Raw genomic sequence first — 19261 nt, forward strand, 5'->3', positions numbered from 1 at the left:
TACAGGAGAAAGCGGGAAAATATAGGAGAAAGCAGGAGAATATAGGAGAAAGCAGGAGCATATAGGAAAATGCAGGAGAATATAGGATAAAGTAGGAGAATACAGGAGAATATGAGAAAATATAGGAGAAAGCAGGAGAATATAGGAGAAAGCAGGAGAATATAGGAAAATGCAGAAGAATATAGGATAAAGTAGGAAAATACAGGAGAAAGCAGGAAAATATAGGAGAAAGCAGGAGAATATAGGATAAAGTAGGAGAATACAGGAGAAAGTGGGAAAATATAGGAGAAAGCAGGAGGATATAGGAGAAAGCAGGAGCATATAGGAAAATGCAGGAGAATATAGGATAAAGCAGGAGAATACAGGAGAAAGCGGGAAAATATAGGAGAAAGCAGGAGAATACGAGAAAGCAGGAGCATATAGGAAAATGCAGGAGAATATAGGATAAAGTAGGATAATACAGGAGAAAGCGGGAAAATACAGGAGAAAGCAGGAGAATATAGGAAAATGCAGGAGAATATAGGATAAAGTAGGAGAATACAGGAGAAAGCAGGAGCATATAGGAAAATGCAGGAGAATATAGGATAAAGTAGGAGAATACAGGAGAAAGCAGGAGCATATAGGAAAATGCAGGAGAATATAGGAGAAAGCAGGAGCATATAGGAAAATGCAGGAGAATATAGGAGAAAGCAGGAGAATACAGGAGAAAGCGGGAAAATATAGGAGAAAGCAGGAGAATACGAGAAAGCAGGAGCATATAGGAAAATGCAGGAGAATATAGGATAAAGTAGGATAATACAGGAGAAAGCGGGAAAATACAGGAGAAAGCAGGAGAATATAGGATAAAGTAGGAGAATACAGGAGTAAGCTGGAAAATATAGGAGAAAGCAGGAGAATATAGGAGAAAGCAGGAGCATATAGGAAAATGCAGGTAGGATAAAGAAGAAGAATACAGGAGAAAGTGTGAAAATATAGGAGAAAGCAGGATAATATAGGAGAAAGCAGGAGCATATAGGAAAATGCAGGAGAATATAGGATAAGGTAGGAGAATACAGGAGTAAGCTGGAAAATATAGGAGAAAGCAGAAGAATGTAGGAGAAAGCAGGAGAATATAGGAGAAAGCAGGAGAGTGCAGGAGAAAGCCGGAGTTTATAGCAGAAAGCAGGATATTAAGCAGCAAGCAGGAAATTATAGCAGCCAGTAGGAGAATGCAGGAGAAAGCGGTCCAGAATAGAGGACACTAAATTTTACAAGACAGAATCGGTCGAAGAATCTGTTATAGTACAGCGATTAAGAGAACTGCATGGTTGTTCAAGAGTTAATGAATAATTTTGAAAAAGGCTTTCCCATCTCATGCAGATAGAATACAATAATTGTACTTTCAAATGATAGAGAAAGAAATTTTCATTTTGGTCAGAGCGGAATTTACAATCTTGATATAGGGGACGTTGCTCTGTTAGTATTCTTTGGCAAATGTATTACAAAAGTAAACAGTACTCAAACATTCAAGGCATGCCTGGAATCATCCTCACGCCAACATCAAGCCCATCACACTTCCGGCAAATTGTTTATGATCAAACTAAAGTACGTGCAGTATGATGTGGGTCCTCTCTCAGATAGCCCAATGGATAATATTGCACAGAAAGAAAAGAAGCCAATACCGTATTTTCTCGATTAAAGTATGCACCCCATTTAAAGTAGGCACCCCTGATTCGGGCAAAGATCAGGGCAAATTTGCGGTCCTAAAAGATAAAATGCAAAACCCCGAATAAAGTACGCACCCCTTCTCCGGGCCGACACCACAGTTGAAATGTCCCGACCAGTATATGTCTTGACAGCAGTTCCTACCACAAATCATTGTTTTAAAATAGATTTCAGTCATTTATTTAACAGGCCACGAGATACGAATTAAGTTTCGTGAGACGTCCAGCAATTTTCCGCCCGCGCGGTAGGCGGAGAAACAACGGCCCGCTTTTCCAAAAAATTATGTTCAAAACGCACATGCTGGATACCAGGCTTCTTAACTAGCTTTGTAACATGTTGTCCGACTTGAGCTGCTACTCAGTGCTCGCATTCCCCACTCCGTGAAGGTCGCAATTATTTTAGAAATTTAGTGTTACATTATTTAGAAGTGTACAAACTTTCATATTTCGTAGCGCACTTGCTATTCCAGAAGTCAATTTGAATTGAAAGACGTAAGCTACATGAAGGAGATCCGATATGACGTTAATTTCTGCCTGAAATTGTAAAAACATTATGTAATATAGTGTTGAAAGGTTCCATGAAATTGACACGCACGATATACAAAACAGCATGTAATGGTTGGTTGAAATACTCAAGTTAGTTTGTGAAACTAACGGAGAAAACGTACGGCCTGTGAGTATGAACTAGCTTCCGGGTTGCGAGGTCGGCGTATTTTCTCAATACAAAGCACATTGGAAACGATTGATGTATACGTGAGACCGCACATGTTTTGTAAAAATAAAGAAAAGCCGCTTTTTGCGACCCGCCAAACATTAGCAGGTGCCCTACAAGCGCTGCGGGGACGCTCAGTAAACTGTATAAAGAGCAGCGAGCGGCTAGTTCAGGACGTTTTTTGTTTACCTGCTGACATTGACATATAGGAATACTACGATCACGCACGTGATTCAAGCCTAGCCCGGCCATCTAAATATGGTAAATTTATGAAAACGTCACGCGCACTTTTCAAAACAGCCAGGGACAGCGCCGGGCTTGCAGACGGTTGCTATGGACTGGCGGTTGCTAACATAATGATGGACGGCGGCAGCCTCTGTTCTGTATTGAGGGCGTGATCTACGTGTTGTTTTTCCACAAGCCGTCAGAACTTGCCGTGGGAAAGTTTTTTTCTGTATGATAAATTAGCGATATTTGTGCAAACTGTTGAAACAATTTTAATGCCGCGATACAACTAGTAACCGGAGTTTTTAATAATCTTCTACGCTATTTCTTCACACAAGGGATTGGATATTGGAAACAAGATGTGGATATCGTGGCCAGGATTGAACGCTCATTGGCGGGACTTGTTGTGCTGGCGTAGCTTCCATGTCGCTTCAACAATCTTCGTCGATTACAGCGGTGCCTTCTGTACTCTTGGAAAGATATTGAAAATACCTAGGACGCTATACAGAGGGTAAATAGCTTCGCAGTCCGTGACATTTAACGGTGGTATTATATAAAGGTTTGAACAAATAATTATTCATTTTAAATAAACTAAACATCAACTGAATTTGCGTATATTTTAAATCTTACCGTTCATAAATCTTCTTCCAATAAACTTACGTTGCCGGTGAATCTTTTCGGGGTCCTTGGGCACTGGGATCGGCTGGGTCCTGAACCATCCCTGCGGTATGACTCTGTGCGCCGGGTGCTAAGTACGATGACTTGTACCGGTAGTGTAGTACGGAACGTATCTATTTTTCGTGTTAATATCAATAATACACAAATGAAACGCTGATGTTTATTGAAGTTCAACTTTATTTTTATACGTCAACATTATCTAAACGTTTTATGGATGAATCGGTGTTACTGGAAGCTCCCCTCGTCCGTGTTCTGGCTGGTTTGAGGTTCTGCTCTGATTTGTCCGGACAGTGACCTCAAATAAATTACGCACCCCTGCTTTGGCGATGGCCCGAGACACTTTTTGGATTTTGAAAAGTTTTAAAAGTGCGTACTTTAATCGAGAAAATACAGTAACGCCAAATGTCTAAGTCGCCCTCTGGGACAACGTGGACTTGTTGTTCCACTTGCACGCCGTCACTTTCGCCACTTACTGCAGAATCCTTGACCATGGAACGCTATTTTCCCCCAGAATCTGTAGTATAAAGCTCCCAAAACACTTATTTGTGCGTAAACCCTGCGTGTGGCGCCAGTTAAATTGACAGCGTCATCACCAAAGTTTTGGCCTGGAGCGAACTTAAGATAAAGCGGTTGTCGCCCAGGCTATTGTAGTACTTTACAATACAGTAGTTTCAAATGATATGCATTATGATAAGAGGTTTGTTTGGTTAGACTCTTAGATTTTTGTAGTTTTATGATAGTGTGTGTGTTTCTATATATTCCTAATCCCTTAAAAGATTCAAACTCAAAGAAAGATATTCCATGGTATGCACCTGTTCTATGAAATCAACAATTGGCCACCAACACGATGATACCGGTAGTTATATCATCAGCTGGATGTTCTAATGAACGTTTTGGAAGATTATCTGACAGAAACTTTATCCCTTTCTTTTTAAACTTGTTAAACTTTCAGTATCATTTGAACTCAAGGAAAGGAATTACTTTGCAGTTAAAGACTCATTGGAGAGACCTCTTTTATTTGATGAATCTAATTTTAGTAAATTCAATGGAAGGATCGTGGTTTCTTAGATTTTCTGAGGTATCTAGAGTATCTACTAAGTTGAAAACATGTCAGCTTTGTAGATGGGTGAAATGCATTACATATGGATTTGTCATTCTATGAAATTCTTTTTGTTCGAAATGTCTGAGTATCTACTAAGTCATGTCAGTGTCTTTTTAGAACGCTTTGTAGATGTGTGTATTGCATATTGAATTGTCATTCCATATATGTTGGAAACACTTTGACAATAAAAACTTTTCCGATCTGCCGCAAAGAACTAATTCATATTTCCAAGGCTTATTATTCTGTTTGATTTCTGGACACAATAGTTTAAAACAAAAAAAGGGAAAAGAAAATTACAACCTTATATCTTATTAATATTCCCCAGCTTTCTCCTATATACTCCTGCTTTCTGCTGTATTCTCCGGCTTTCTCCTATATTGTCCCGTTTTCTCCTATATTTTATACTTTCTTCTGTATTCTCCCGCTTTCTCCCTTACTCTCCTATATTCTGCTATGTTCTCTTGCTTACTTCTACATTCTCCTGCTTACTTCTACAATCTCCCGCTTTCACCTGTGTTCTACTGTCTCCTGCGTTCTCCTATATTCTGCTATATTCTCCCGCTTTCTTCTACAATTTCCTGCTTTGTCCTGTGTTCTACTGCTCTGTCAAGCATTCTCCTATATTCTGCAGGAGAATATTGGAGAAAGTGGAAGAATATAGGAGAATGCAGGACACAGGAGAAAGTGGGAGAACTTTACTACAAGCCCCTTGCCTTGAAACATGACATCCCTGAACTGTGGCAATTTTCATGAACATTATCTGAGCTTTCTCACAACAGTTTTTACTTTTATTATTGTTGACAATTTAGCTTCTCAAACTGTATGATTTCTTTCTGCATACAACATACTGGTAAAGTGCGACACATTGTATCTGTTACTACTGGAGAAAAGGCAAAAAGATATGGAAATGACATCATATTATTCTTTAAGATTTTGCCAAATTTTTTTCCATGTCGCTCGATCCATATTTTTTCTGAAAAAATCTGGGAACCAACAAATTAATTTGTGTGCGGCTTATGATGTTTTATAGGGAATTGGAAGCAGTACACCAACAGGACAAGATGCACAAGGAGAATCTTCACGAAAAGAAGGTCCGGGCACTACACTCCGAACTGGAGCAGGAGAAGGCCGACGCCTTGAAGAAAATACGCAAACTGGAGGAGTCCTTCAAAGACAAGGACGAACAGATTCAGAAAATGGCTGAAATACAAAAGGTAGAATTGTCAACTACGATTCTGTAGAGAATTTTACAGGTTAAGGTACATGTAACAGTTAGCCCTCGGCTAGTTATCCGTGATCCACAAGCCTTCAGTTTGATTATATTATTTATTAAAGGGATTGCATTCGTCATGTTGGACGGTTATGTAAGGTAACGCCTCTGTTTATGAGGGAGCTAGAGGCAATAAAGACTCAAGTGTCAAACCTCTGCACTTGAAAAAACCCAACACACTTATCAAGAAGAGTAGGGGTGACCTGGTGTGCTTGACCAAATACATAAGCTGTAGCGAACAAGGTTCGACTACATTATTCTGCATGTATTTTCTAATTGTTCACCAAAATACAAAATTGTCAATAATGATAGAATCAGTCAATGAACCCAGACATTTGCAGACAACCTTATAATGATGTTATTGAACATCAAAACATCCAACTTTCCAAGATCATATTTCCAGCTCTTGATTCCTGCCGTTAGGTACATGTAAGAATTACAAGAAAATCTAAACACAACAGACTATCCAGAATGATCCACAATGTTGCTTGCAAGAACGTCGATATGCACTGAAAATATTTTGATGAATCAGATTGAAAATATATATCGAAAGTATGAATAAGTATATTTTGATAGCACTAAACATGAGATACAAATTTGATAATAATGTATACATATTAAGATACAAAGATTTGAAAAATACATTCATAACATCGTGACACAGCTTAAGTTGTTGGTGGTGTTTGTGAAAAAATACGGAAAAGTTTCAGCTTGAGTCTTGGGGGGGGGGCACTCTCTCCTGACAATATTTTGACGGAGGCTTGGGGAAAGTTTAACAATCTTGATCCCTGAAATTTCCTGAATTTTGAGGGGAAAACTTTGCTGGTAGAGTGAAAATATACAGAAGTGTTTCAGCTTGAATTTTTTTTGGCCCCCTCCCGACATATTTCTCGGCAGAGCCACGATGATCCTAGGGGGGGGTCCGGGGGGACCCGCTGAAACGCTATTTCCTGTGTAACGAGGAATCACTCAGTAAAGCTTAGCGTTGAATTCAGGATGATGAATAATGCACTACGTAGAATCCAAACGACCAGTAGCGTTTCACAATTGATATATCGACAACGCTTAACGTTGAATTAAAGCAGGCCGACTACGATAAACGGAGAATTAAAGTAGCGCATAACGCTTTACGGAAAAGGGCATGCCATCATCCAGCAGGCTTATGGATGTCCTCAACTGACTGACTGCAATTCTCTAGTGGGAAACTAATTGGGTTTTCTAAGTGCCCAATTTTAGACATTTGAAGGTTCTGAAGGAACCACAAATTTTTCCATGGTCCTCCCTCCAAGCCACAAAAAATTTACTAGCCCCCTTTTTGGCAATGCCTCAGGGGTGAGCCAATTGTTTCTCCTTGGCTCTCCCCCTGACAACTGGCTTTTCCCCCACTTACTATTGTACAGTCCCTGTAGGTATGATTCTGGATCTCATTTTTGACAGGATTAGGCCGAGCTGGATTTGACGAACCCTGGTATGAACGCAAATATCTTCAGCATAATCTACCCTGAGGCTGAATATATCCAGATATGCGAAGTCTTGCGTTCAATGCTTAAAGCTTGGCTGATTTTCAGAAATTTGAAAACATATCTTAATTTTCAGGTTAATGTAATTTTCAGGTTAACGTATAAAATTTATGGTGTTGTCCAGTTCCAGACCCAGCAGGCTGATAAAGCCTTGGAGGACTTTAAGAGACAAGTGGAGAGAAACTCCAACCAGGTGTATGCAGACATGAAGTCCCAGGTAAAGAACTTTATCAACTACATGTAGTACACAATTAAGGGTTAATGACCCGCCCCTCGGTGTACATGGTGTCATAACGCCTGGTCATGTACTATAACCACCGTTTGCTTACTCTGTGGTTTTATTCGGAGGTTATAGCACAGGACCAGGCATTATGACACCATATACACTGAGGGATAGGTGGGTCATTAATATTATCATCATATAGCCTAATCCAAACTGACCCATATAAGTATAAAAGATACCTGTATGACGCATTGATCTCTTACTAATATGCATGTGTCCAATTTTTTAGAAATGCTTTTGAAAGTTTACATTTGCCATTTTTGTGCGGAGGATTACATTTTCACAGAAAATGTTTCATAACATTGCAATCTTGGCATACAAATCTTTTTCACATCTACTCTACTCTACTCTGTAGGACACCCAGAAGGGAGGAATGATGATGGGAGGAATGATGATGGTAGGAATTCCTCCCTTCTGGGTGTCCTTCTAATCTCAAATCTCAAATCTTAATTTGTTTAACCCAACATGATCGCAGAAGCACATACAAACATACACTTCTGAATTACGTTGATCTTACACAACATATCGATACACACAAAATAACACAAGAACAACTGTGACGCAGTCTGCAATTGTCTGTTGTACAGACGGATGGTATGGTGGAGGAATGAGTTGTACAGTCTGTTGGTCCTGGCTAAGGGGACACTGATTCCACTAGAGTTCCTTAAAGACTTTCCAGTGACCTCCAACCTAACATCTCGTACCAGATCATGCAGAGGGTTGTCTGGTTTGAGCATGCTCTTAAACAGTCTGAGAGCAGCAAGCTCACGTCTTTCCTTCAATGTTGGTAGGGTTGGAACTCTCCTCCTTCCACCCTGAGATATAATCCTTAAGGCTGAGACTCCTCTGTACCCTCTCCATGGCCAGTTCTTGTTCTTTGCTACAGCCAACTAAGAGCACACGCCCATACTCGAACACAGGCCTAACCAGGGCTGTATACACTTGAAGAAGGTCAGAAACACTCATGCCTTGTTTAGTGAGGTGTCTGAGGTATTGTAATGAAGTCTCTGCCAGGCCTTGGTTACCATTGAGTTCACTTAACTCTGACAATGTTCTTATTCTTAAAGCACTTATTGAGAAATATCTACAAAAGAAGAGGGTTAAATGATATGTTTGCCATGTTGACATGAAGAAGGCATTTGACAGGGTCTGGCGGGATGGTCTATTTCATAAATTGTCAAATTATGGTGTTGATGGTAGATTTTTCAGTGTATTACAATCCATGAACCTCGATACGTTTGTGAATATTAGTCATCCAGGTCAGGAAATGAGGAATGAAATTGAATCTTTACAACTGGCTAAAAATATATTTATAAACCAGACGTTTCAAGCACCTATCTGGCAGCTTTTTGTCGATGAGGAGAATGATGTTTACTTTCAACTTACGGAAGCAACAAGAATATTCTTAAGTTCTATATAAACAGAAAGGTAGCGACTCAGAAATTCTAAGATATGTTCTAATTAAACAAAAGGTAACGGACAAGATGTTCTAAAATCCGTTCTAAAATACAAAAGAAGGTAAGTAAATAAAGGCTTGGAATGACATAGAATTACATAGACAGACCTATATTAAATACATTAAATACGTTGTAACGCATTATCCCAAGTGCTAGACAGTTCAATCCTTTGGCCTCCCTTTTGGTTCAGCGCAGGTCGATGGATGCGTTCATACACGGCCTCCTTCACGCCACGTTTGTATCATTGCGATTCCCTGTCTAAAAGTTTCAAGGTGGAAAGATTGTCCGCTATGTCTGTTTAGATGGTGCCATTTGGCAGAGGAAAATCCACTGTTACTGGCTCTGCAGTGTTGCTTGTATCTTGCCTTCAGAGGTTGGCTTGTTTCCCCGATATATGTGTCCTTACAACGAGGATCATCGCACTTCAATCTGGTAACAACATCCGACTTAATGTTGTTTTTCATTTTGTCCTTGGGATGCACTAATCTATGTCTGATGGTGTAATAGGGCAAATTTTTTTTTAATGTCATAATTACAGGGATCAAAATACTTTTTTTTTTGGTTACTTGCAAAATTGCAAGTTGGCAAAAAATTTACTTGCAATTTGAAGTATTAAGTAAACTTGCAATATTATAGTCGGTATGTAACAGCTTTTGCTCTACATACATACTCAGCCTGACACAGCAACTTTTATAGCATTACCGGTATTAGAAGACTTTAAACAATTTACATGTAATGTAGAAAATATTCAACGCAAAATTGTATACAGTCAGTAGTAAACACAAAAGCTCAGTTTAAGTAAACACAAAACAGTAGCTTTATGATAGTATTACTAATAACAACATGTACAACTTTAAAAAAAGTTGTTTGAAGTAGCAACAATAACAAAATTACTTAAGTTTTCCCCTACAAATAAACTAGTGACTGAAACATGGTGCTTGAATGCCTTATGACCACTGGGGGCATCGTGAAAATTGCTAGAGGTCGCATGTAGAGCTGTGTACCGGTACAGTGTCACGATACAATACCGGGTACAATCAATTAGGTACAGGTCCAAAATACCTGACCCTGCTGTACCGGTACTGGACCGGTACTAAATAATCAGGTCAAGCCTGACTCAGGGGATGGCCACTCTGACCAATTATATCAAGTATCAGGGTGAAATGGCAGAAGTTGGCAGAAGTTGAAATCGGCTTACGTCATATCTAACATCGGGATTTTCCGTAAGCCATCGGACGAAATCCGATGTTATCTGAAGATAGGAGTGACGTCATCCTAACTTCTGCCAGTGGCCGGGGGAGGCAAAAGTTGGCAGAAGTTAGAAATATGATGTTGTCTGAAGATAGGAGTGACGTTATCCTAACTTCTGCCAGTGGCCGGGGGTGGCAGAAGTTGGCAGAAGTTAGAAATATGATGTTGTCTGAAGTTAGGAGTGACGTTATCCTAACTTCTGCCAGTGGTTGGGGGTGGCAAAAGTTGGCAGAAGTTGGTAGAAGTCAGAAATACGATGTTGTCTGATCTTAGGAGTGACGTTATCCTAACTTCTGACAGTGGCCGGGGGTGGCAGAAGTTGGCAGAAGTTAGAAATATGATGTTGTCCAAAGTTAGGAGTGACGTTATCCTAACTTCTACCAGTGGTCCGGGGTGGCAGAAGTTGGCAGAAATTAGAAATACGATGTTGTCTGAACTTAGGAGTGACGGCATCCTCACTTCTACCAGTGGCGGAAGGTGGCAGAAGTTAGGATAACTTTTGCTAGTTGATATTTCAAAAATGTTTTTAAATGCATATCTGAATATTCCTAACAATATATATAACTTTAATATTGTTAATCACTAAAATCAGGGAAGGTGGGTCATGAAAATAGTTTCCGTCTTTGGGAAAAGCATGGAACAGGAAACAATCCTATCATTTTTTTAAATGAAGTTAGCGAAGTTTACTCCATAACTGTTCTACAGTGGGTGACGTTACTTAACTTCTGTTAACTTCTGCCACTCTACCCTGGCTAGTGGCAGAAGCTAGGATGACGTCGCTTAACTTCTGCCAGCTTCTGCCACCTGCCACTTTACCCAGGCTAGTGGCAGAAGTTAGGATGACGTCACCTAACTTCTGCCATCTTCTGCCACCTGCCACTCTACCCTGGCTAGTGGCAGAAGTTAGGATGACGTCACTCCTAACTTCTGCCAACTTCTGCCACCTGCCACTCTACCCTGGCTAGTGGCAGAAGTTAGGATGACGTCACCTAACTTTTGCCAACTTCTGTCACCTGCCACTCTACCCTGGCTAATGGCAGAAGTTAGGATGACGTCACCTAACTTCTGCCATCTTCTGCCACCTGCCACTCTACACTGACTAGTGGCTGAAGTTTTAAAAAGCATTGATTTCTGTGTTTCAATTGAAAATTTAATGTATTGCATGGGATGATTGCGTGTCAGTGTGTAACGAGAGCAGCTTAAGCTTGTTCCCAGGCATTCATGGAACTTGTATTTTTCAACTTGCAAAATTGCAAGTTCATATCATTTTTACTTGCAACTTTTGAAAATCACTTGCAAATTGCAAGTTGTTTCATTGTATTTGAAACCAGTAGTGAAAACGTTTAATATTTGAGTCAGTAGAAGGAAATTTGGTGCAGAAATGGTAATGATTGTCTCCTTGCCATGACATTGTCACAGATGGAGAAAGTGGAGGCAGACTTGGAGAGGTCTAAGATCCTTCGGGAGAAACAGCAGAGGGAATTCCAGCGGCAACTGGAGGAGGAAAGACAGAGGAAGGAGCACAAGGTCTGCTTTATCTTCTCCTGTTTCTCAATGTCAGGGTAACAATAATTTGTGGGGTCGCGTGGTGTAACGGCAGCGCGTTTTGCCCAGAAACCAGTGGTCCCAGGTGGGAATCCTGTCATGTCACCAATCCTGTGCCCTTAAAAAAGACACTTAACACAGCGTATCTCACTTCACTCAGGTGAAAATGAGTACCTAGCTTCGCCTAGTCCTCACTCTTAGTGAGCAGTCGAGCTGGTCCCATGATGTTTCTGACCTAGGGTGAAGAGATGCTGTTACAGTAACTGTTGTTAACATGTATGTAACCCGTTACCTAGGAGTGGCCTTTAAATTTACTCCTTGAAGTGATCTTTGGGTCTTTACATGGTGATCATTGAGTACCCCCGGGTAGGTGGAATTAGCTGTCCAGTCCGATCGGCGGAAACAGCTGTCCGGTACGATTTCAGGGTGGAAAAAGCTGTTCGACTGCTTCTGCGTGTGGTTGCGCCCCCTAGCAGAAATTAATAAAAGTTCAAGCAGCCTGACGTGTTACCATTCATGTCATGAAGTGCACTCATTGGATACTAGCATGCAAATGCCGACAATTTACGCGCTACGCTGGTTTTATCTTGCTTTCTATCAGTACTTTATAAGCGGCTATTTTGGAAAAAATTTGAAGCTTTAATCCAACACAAGAATTGACTCACCATGAATTTTCGGTTGGACCTCCAACCTTCGTCAGATGTTCGATCCACTGCACTGAACGCCGGGAAGTCAGAAACGTGATGACGTCAGCAGTGAATCGAAACCAGCAGGCAGACGGAACCTTCCACCGTCACGGTTCATTCAAATCACTGCTGACGTCATCACGTTTCCAACTTCCCGGCGTTCAGCACAGTGGATCGAGCATCTGACGAAGGTTGGAGGTCTTAACCGAAAATTCGTGGTGAGTCAATTTTTGTGTTGGATTAAAGCTTCAAAACAGATGAGCTTTCATGCAAAGTGGCTATTTTATTCATTGGAGGTGGGGTCTTTCCCGTTCTTTCCTACGTGTGTAGGTTATATACTAGTTACATGGATACCGCAAGCGAACCGCGCTGCAAAAAATTATGCGGAAGTGGGCCGGAAAGGTCAAGGGTCAAAGTTCTGACTGCGCAATTCTGATTGTAAACAATCAGTCAGTTCACTGATGAAGGCTACTGGATGTAAACAGAATCGTCCAAACTCCATTGTCATTTTATCTACCGTATTTTAAATTAAACTTAAGAGACTAGCATTACTCCCGCAGTCCTTTGTCTGCATAATTTGTGCAAATGTATTACGCTACGATCAAGGACATACATGTACGGTATTGCCACCAAGTGTGGACCTGTTTGCCACACATTCACACACTGACCAACTTTGGTTCGCTGCAGTATCCATGGTATAGCCTACACACGTAGGAAAGACCCAAATCTGTACCTCCACCGTGTACATTAACGTAATTATGAATCGTGTACACGATCGTACTCACGCTGTGAGTATGACGTGCGCACGTTCTGCAGTGGGGGATTTGGGGCGTGGAAAACAGCCGGCAATATGCAGAATATTCATTTTCGAAACACTGCAATCACTGAATATTCATGAGGACATCATTACTTATTCATCAACCAGTCTGTACTTATTCATCCACCAGTCCGTTGTGGCAGAAAAGCGGACAGCGCAGGGGCCTGCGCTGCATGTTAGACGAAACTAGACTAGTTTTTGACTTTAGGCCCAAGTCAATCTTTGAAATTTACAATAGAAAATTAGTTAGATTGCATGGCAAAACAATTTTCGCCTTATGTTGTCAGCAAATGAGGACGTAGTAGTCCTTGGTGGTCTTTGGTGTGCTTGTTGTTCTCACGAGACATCACGATCTTCGTCGACAATGTTTGCTGAATATTTGCTTCTGAGAAGGAAAGACGACAGAGACATTTTTTGTGTGAATTTTATGTACAAAAATCTTGGTCAAACATCACAGAATTGACTACATCCCCATAAACAGTGCAGACAAACTGTTGTTTAGGAAACTTGATACCAAAATTAAAGTTCGTTTGTGGATGGAAACGATCTCCACGGCATAACTCTCTCAGCCTCTTAGTAGCCCTTTGGGACAACTGTTAGTAACATTTGGCAATGGCAGACCAAGGACATTATAACGTTGCCGTCGGGTAGTGAAAGCCCCTAAATATCCATCAAATACGTTTGTGCTTCTTATACGATGGTTATTATAATTATTTTTTCTTGACATTTTGTATAATATTATGTATTCTTGGGCTAAGACTTGTTCCATACTATCATGTATACAATAAATACATTCATTTTTCAATATAGCACCTGGTAACTTACCTTTCCTTATTTAAAAGCAGGTCTATGTTGATTGTCGGAGGACGAGCTTCCCGTGCCATTTTTCACATGCTGACCAAGAAGGAAATGAGACTCCCATAAAACTCCTTTATTTTGGTGGCGTTTCCTCTGTTTTGACTTTCCAACAACAGTTGTACTAAGTCAACCCTCTAACTATGCATGTAACATGTAGTTAATGGCAAGTGGAGCATGAACAGATACCAATTATGCAAATAAAAAAATCCTAATTTGCATGATAAATGCAAAAGTGCCATAATTCATCTAAGTGGTAAATGATAGGACTGTCAATATTGCGACATGTGTAAGTTAGTCAAAGGTGTTCTTGACCAAGCATATATTATGAAAATGTGTAAGTCATTTGCATAAACAGAATAGTTCATGGAGATATGAGGTCTCCAAACTCTTGGAGGAGAAACGAGAGACCTTTTCTTGCAACACGCGTACGATGTCTGCTGGAGCATGGGTAAGAAAGAGACGATCAAAATTTACTTTTCCTTTAACATTGTTTCGTCTTTCTACTACCATTCGGCCGTACTAACTTCCATTATTTTCAGTCGCATCGTTTTCCTTCTTAGGAACTTTTTTTAATCCATTGCCCAGCATACGAACGAACGACTCCACAAAAACAAGATACAGTAAAATGTAAGGTAAGGCTAATATGTTGATTTGATTATATGGATGACATTGGCGCGTGCATCACTTTTTGTCCGTTTCCAACAAGAACAAAAAGAAGTTTCAGACCACAGTATAGTTTATAAATCGTACAAAGCAGCTGCAAGATGAGAAAATACATGCTGTAAATTGCCAAAAAATAATTTGGAAAACGGATAGTAATGTTGTACAATGCCAAAGTCAATTCAAAGAAGAAGATGTGAAAGAACAAAACTGAAGAATCTATTATTCGGTATACTATACTCTGTCATGTTTTGTTCATCCTTCCTGACCATGTAGATTTCATAATGAGGGCAACTTGTTTTCAATTGCCAAACTTTTTTTTTATTCGCACGCTCACATCAATTTTGGGGTTCCCAGAGGATGTCATCTGTATAAATTGAAATAACCATGACCTAAACAGAAAAGGAAAAAGGGTAAGTCACCGGGCCTGTTTAGCTGTTTCTGACGCGGACCACAGAAGTACAGGACCCAAGTTGGAACAACCGAAGGTTTGTAAAAAAAAACAGGACTAAAACAAAATTCTCATAATTCAAACTAGGGTAATAATGAAAAAAAAATCTTTGACAAAACTTTTAGTTGTAGTTTTATGTACACATAACTGGAAGTCTTCAGCCCCGTAACCTCATCCTTTTTCACATTACCCACATTTGATTATGTATATTGCAATATCAAAAAATAGATAAATAAAGGAATTATAATTCACCTAATACTGTCTACAACAGAACGGAACGAATTAGTCTGCAGTGATTACCTTCGCCGTAGGCAAAAGGGAATTTTTTTGGTTGAAATTGTGGAGTGACGGGTGTTCGCGGTATAACTCTTGATGCCATGGACGGATGTTTATGATTTTTGGTAGGTAAGTTTATGTTGTAAAGACGAAGGTCAAGTTCAAAAATGGGCCTTCTGGCGGGTTCAATCAGTACTGCAGTGGACCTTTTGTGTTTGTTGGTTTGTTTGTTTGTTTGTTTGTTCATGGTATAACTCACGAGGCATTTGGTGGATCGCAATAAAATTTAGTGGGTTGGTGGGGCATGAAAAAGGAAGGTCATGTTCGATAATGAGCCTCCTAGCAACTACCTTAGGTACTGCAGCGGGACTTTGAGTTCAAGTTCTGGATGTGTTGTGGTCATGATTTTTTTTTGGTGGATAGCTCTTGTAGCAGGAAGGAAGTTAAGTAAGTTTGGTCCCCCTAGCAGCTTGTTTGGAACTGCAGTGGGCATTTTCATCTAAAATTTTGGAGGAGGATAACTCAAGCAGGATGTGGTTTTTTTTAAATTGTTTTGGGTAGGTAGAAAGGTTTGGTGATGATTAACATAATGAGATGCATTCTATGTAAAGCAGGGCCTTATTTTCATAATTAATGAGTAAAAGTTTAAATTCCCTTTCAATTTGCAAGGACGACCTATATATGAGCAGCTTATTTATGTTATACATGTAGATCATTCTGTTCCGACAAAAATGTGGTTTTACAAAAAGAAAATATGCGCATCATGATTATGCCCACACTGTAATAGGAACCACACTATGATGCGCCAGTCTCATTAGGGTAAGTCTACTAGGCAAATTAGATTTGCAGAGATTCTTCCAATGGTGGAAGAGCGACACAGCAAACACCATTAACATAAGTCCACATAAGAGTATATGGCACTGTCAGTACGTTTCCCCCCCTCTCGTTGGAGAGGTACAGGTGGCCTCCGCCGGAAACTTTATAAAATCTAGATGCTGTCTGGTGCATTTTAGAGCCATTTCTGAGCAAAATAAACCCCAACGGGATAACGATTTAAGCGTCAAATCAGGCCAAATCTCACTCTGGACGGCCTGAACTCTGACAGAGGCTTCTGACATTTTCGACATTTCGACACACATTTTTCTGCGAGGTTGGTAAAAAAATTGAGAAATCTGCACGGTCATTTTGTGTTTTCCACTAAAGGGCGTGGTGGGAAAGATCCCACGCTGGCACTTCTTGGCGTTGATGTGGACGCATTAAACGTACCTTCCTCAACCATGATTTGCCACTGAGTCTCAAAATGCGGCCCAGGTGCGCCCCCCTCTGGATCCGTACATGTAGAGAAGAATCAATTCAGTACCATTACATGTTTTAAAAACTCCGTTGACTTTCAAATTGGTATTAATTTAAAAGCTTTCCACACTTGTCTGGGTGTTGGAGCCACCCCATGCTTGAACAGTTTGACATTTCATATTGTAGACAATATTGCAATACTGTAAATGCAGAAATGCGGTGTTTTTTTGTCCGCGGTTTTCACGGTAAGCTCATCGCCGCAAATTTAAAACCACCACGACATATTTTGCCCTTCTACCCCCTTGTCTACTATTGTCTCAAACGTGAACTTAAAACCAGCGCGAACACTCAATTTTCTCCCTACCACGAAATTAAAACCACGCAAACTTAATAAGTGCATTTACAGTACCTCATATTTAAGATTGCCCACCGGCTTGATGGCCATTACTAACCAATTGGGCCTGAGGCATAGTTGATGAGTTAAGGGGAATGAACTTGGTCTTAAGTGGATTCAAGCACAGACCAATTTCTTTGATGGCATATTGTTCCTGGTACACAAAGTCTTGGGCAGCCTGATTGTGTCGCCTAGGGGACGAATTTGGTCGGCAAAGTGAAGGTCTGGAAGAACCACTGCTGGGTGACGAGAGCCCTGTCTTCTCTTTAATGTAATTCCATCATGGATCTTAGCGGCTTTTTGTAATGCACTGTCTAATGATAGGCATCTTTCTGGGAGATCCCTGTCAATTAGCTTTCACCTAATTGACATTTTTTGTCAGTTGGGTTAGCTAAATAGGAATTCACACACACATTTATGCACTGTCGTTAATTTATTTTGGTCGAGATTCTTTCCCCACTAACACCCACTCAGAGAAAAATATATTGATGTCAGATGTATGACACAGGATGTCTCTCTCTACCCAGATGTTGGAGGTGAAAGTTGCTCTGGAACAAGAGAAGCAGCAGATGCTCCGTAACCATCAGAACGAGAAGGACGTTCTACAGCACGAACACGAGAAGGCGGTGGAGAGTCTGGTGGACCGTCTGAGGGCCAACATGGGGGAGGTCAACAGACAAGCTGAGGAAAGGAAGGACAGGGACCTGAAGGTTAGACACAGTCCAAGGAGTTTTCAACAAAAGTTGCCAAATTATGAGCTACTTTAATCTCTCAAGTAGGACCATATTAAGTTACTTCATCCCAAGGACCAATTTTTTTGGGGTGTGTATGTTTGTGTGCTTGTGTTTCTGTAGTGCAGTTTCTATATCTTCTGCCAGAGGGTGTTTTGTTATTTTCAACCCAAAATGTATACTATTGAATCATGCATTCAAACATAGGGTTGTCACATTTTTATATTTCACCCATACCATCGCTGAAATATGTTGTTTTTGGTAATTTACTTCTTCTCCTGTCAAAGTTAAAAGTTAAGTTAAAATCCTCCCACACCATCATTGATGTATAGGGCGGTGCCCATCTCCGTTTCATAGCCCTGGGCCACACTGTGGTGCAATCACTGCAGCAGGGGGCTAGTCCACTGGCAGTGGAGTGTGTTTAACTTCCATACTGTTTCATAAGTATGTACCATTTTTATAAAGTCTTTGGTATGACTCAATGTGCCTCTTGTCCAAAGGTGTCCTACCTGGGGCTTGAACCCCAGTCCTTCTGGTCCAAGTAATTTGAACCAGATGTGGCAGAGTGGCAAAGGCGCAGACCACTACACCACAGGGACACCCCTCTTGTCAAATCTTCATATATATCATTATGTATACTATGGAAATTTCATTCTTCCCTGGGGTTAATCTTTTTAAACTCAATTTTGGACTGGGGTGATCCATTTTTTTAGTGGAAGTATTTTAGAACGGTCCATTGTTATTTTGGGACAGTCCATTTTATGCATGGCGAGGAGTATGGCTAAACATGCTGTATTTGCTCGCAAATGTTGCCTTTCTAGTTCTGTATTACATTTGTATCTCCCCAGTATATAAAAGATGCAATTATGGTATGTTTGGTGAGAATCTACACAAAAAACGTACCTTCCTGCATTTTACCGCCCTCCTACTTGGGTTTTTCTGTTTGTTCGCAGGCGGTAAGAAGAATTGTCGTAAAATCGAGTTTGCGGCACCCTGCTGATGCATCTTGCGAAGTGTGGAATCGGTGAATGTTTTCATGCAGGCCATACCTGCGGTGATTTGATCAGCCAGTCAAAATGGGCCAACCACTCCCCTCCCCTGCTAAATATCGTAAAGTCTCTAAACGGATGAAAAGAAAACAAGCAATCAGAGAAATGACTTCTATTGATATTTGATTTTTTTAGACTATCTCAGAGATGGAGCAGCAGATCAGGGAGCTTCGTGAGGAGGTTATCCAGGCTAACGCACTGAGGAAACAACAGCTGGTGGAGCTGGGGCTGCTCCGGGAGGAGGAGAAACAAAAGGCCACAAGGTCAACACAGTGAGTGAGTGAGTGAGTGAGTGAGTGA

General features: G+C 40.6%; 1 protein-coding gene across 5 annotated transcripts in view; it reads left to right on the forward strand.

Moving 5' to 3' along the window:
- The window catches only part of LOC136440551 (centrosomal protein of 112 kDa-like), a 92420-nt gene that overhangs the window by 52079 nt on the left and 21080 nt on the right, over positions 1-19261 (forward strand). For 4 of the 5 annotated variants that reach the window (XM_066436608.1, XM_066436609.1, XM_066436607.1 and 1 more), the window contains 5 exons: positions 5451-5634; positions 7335-7427; positions 11621-11728; positions 17709-17891; positions 19097-19233. In XM_066436608.1, coding sequence (XP_066292705.1) covers positions 5451-5634; positions 7335-7427; positions 11621-11728; positions 17709-17891; positions 19097-19233 — 705 coding nt within the window. The remainder of the gene's footprint in view (positions 1-5450; positions 5635-7334; positions 7428-11620; positions 11729-17708; positions 17892-19096; positions 19234-19261) is intronic. The other variant, XM_066436610.1, reaches the window with a different exon arrangement.

The sequence above is a fragment of the Branchiostoma lanceolatum genome, chromosome 8 (genome assembly GCF_035083965.1).
Source record: "Branchiostoma lanceolatum isolate klBraLanc5 chromosome 8, klBraLanc5.hap2, whole genome shotgun sequence".
Lineage (NCBI taxonomy): Eukaryota > Metazoa > Chordata > Leptocardii > Amphioxiformes > Branchiostomatidae > Branchiostoma > Branchiostoma lanceolatum.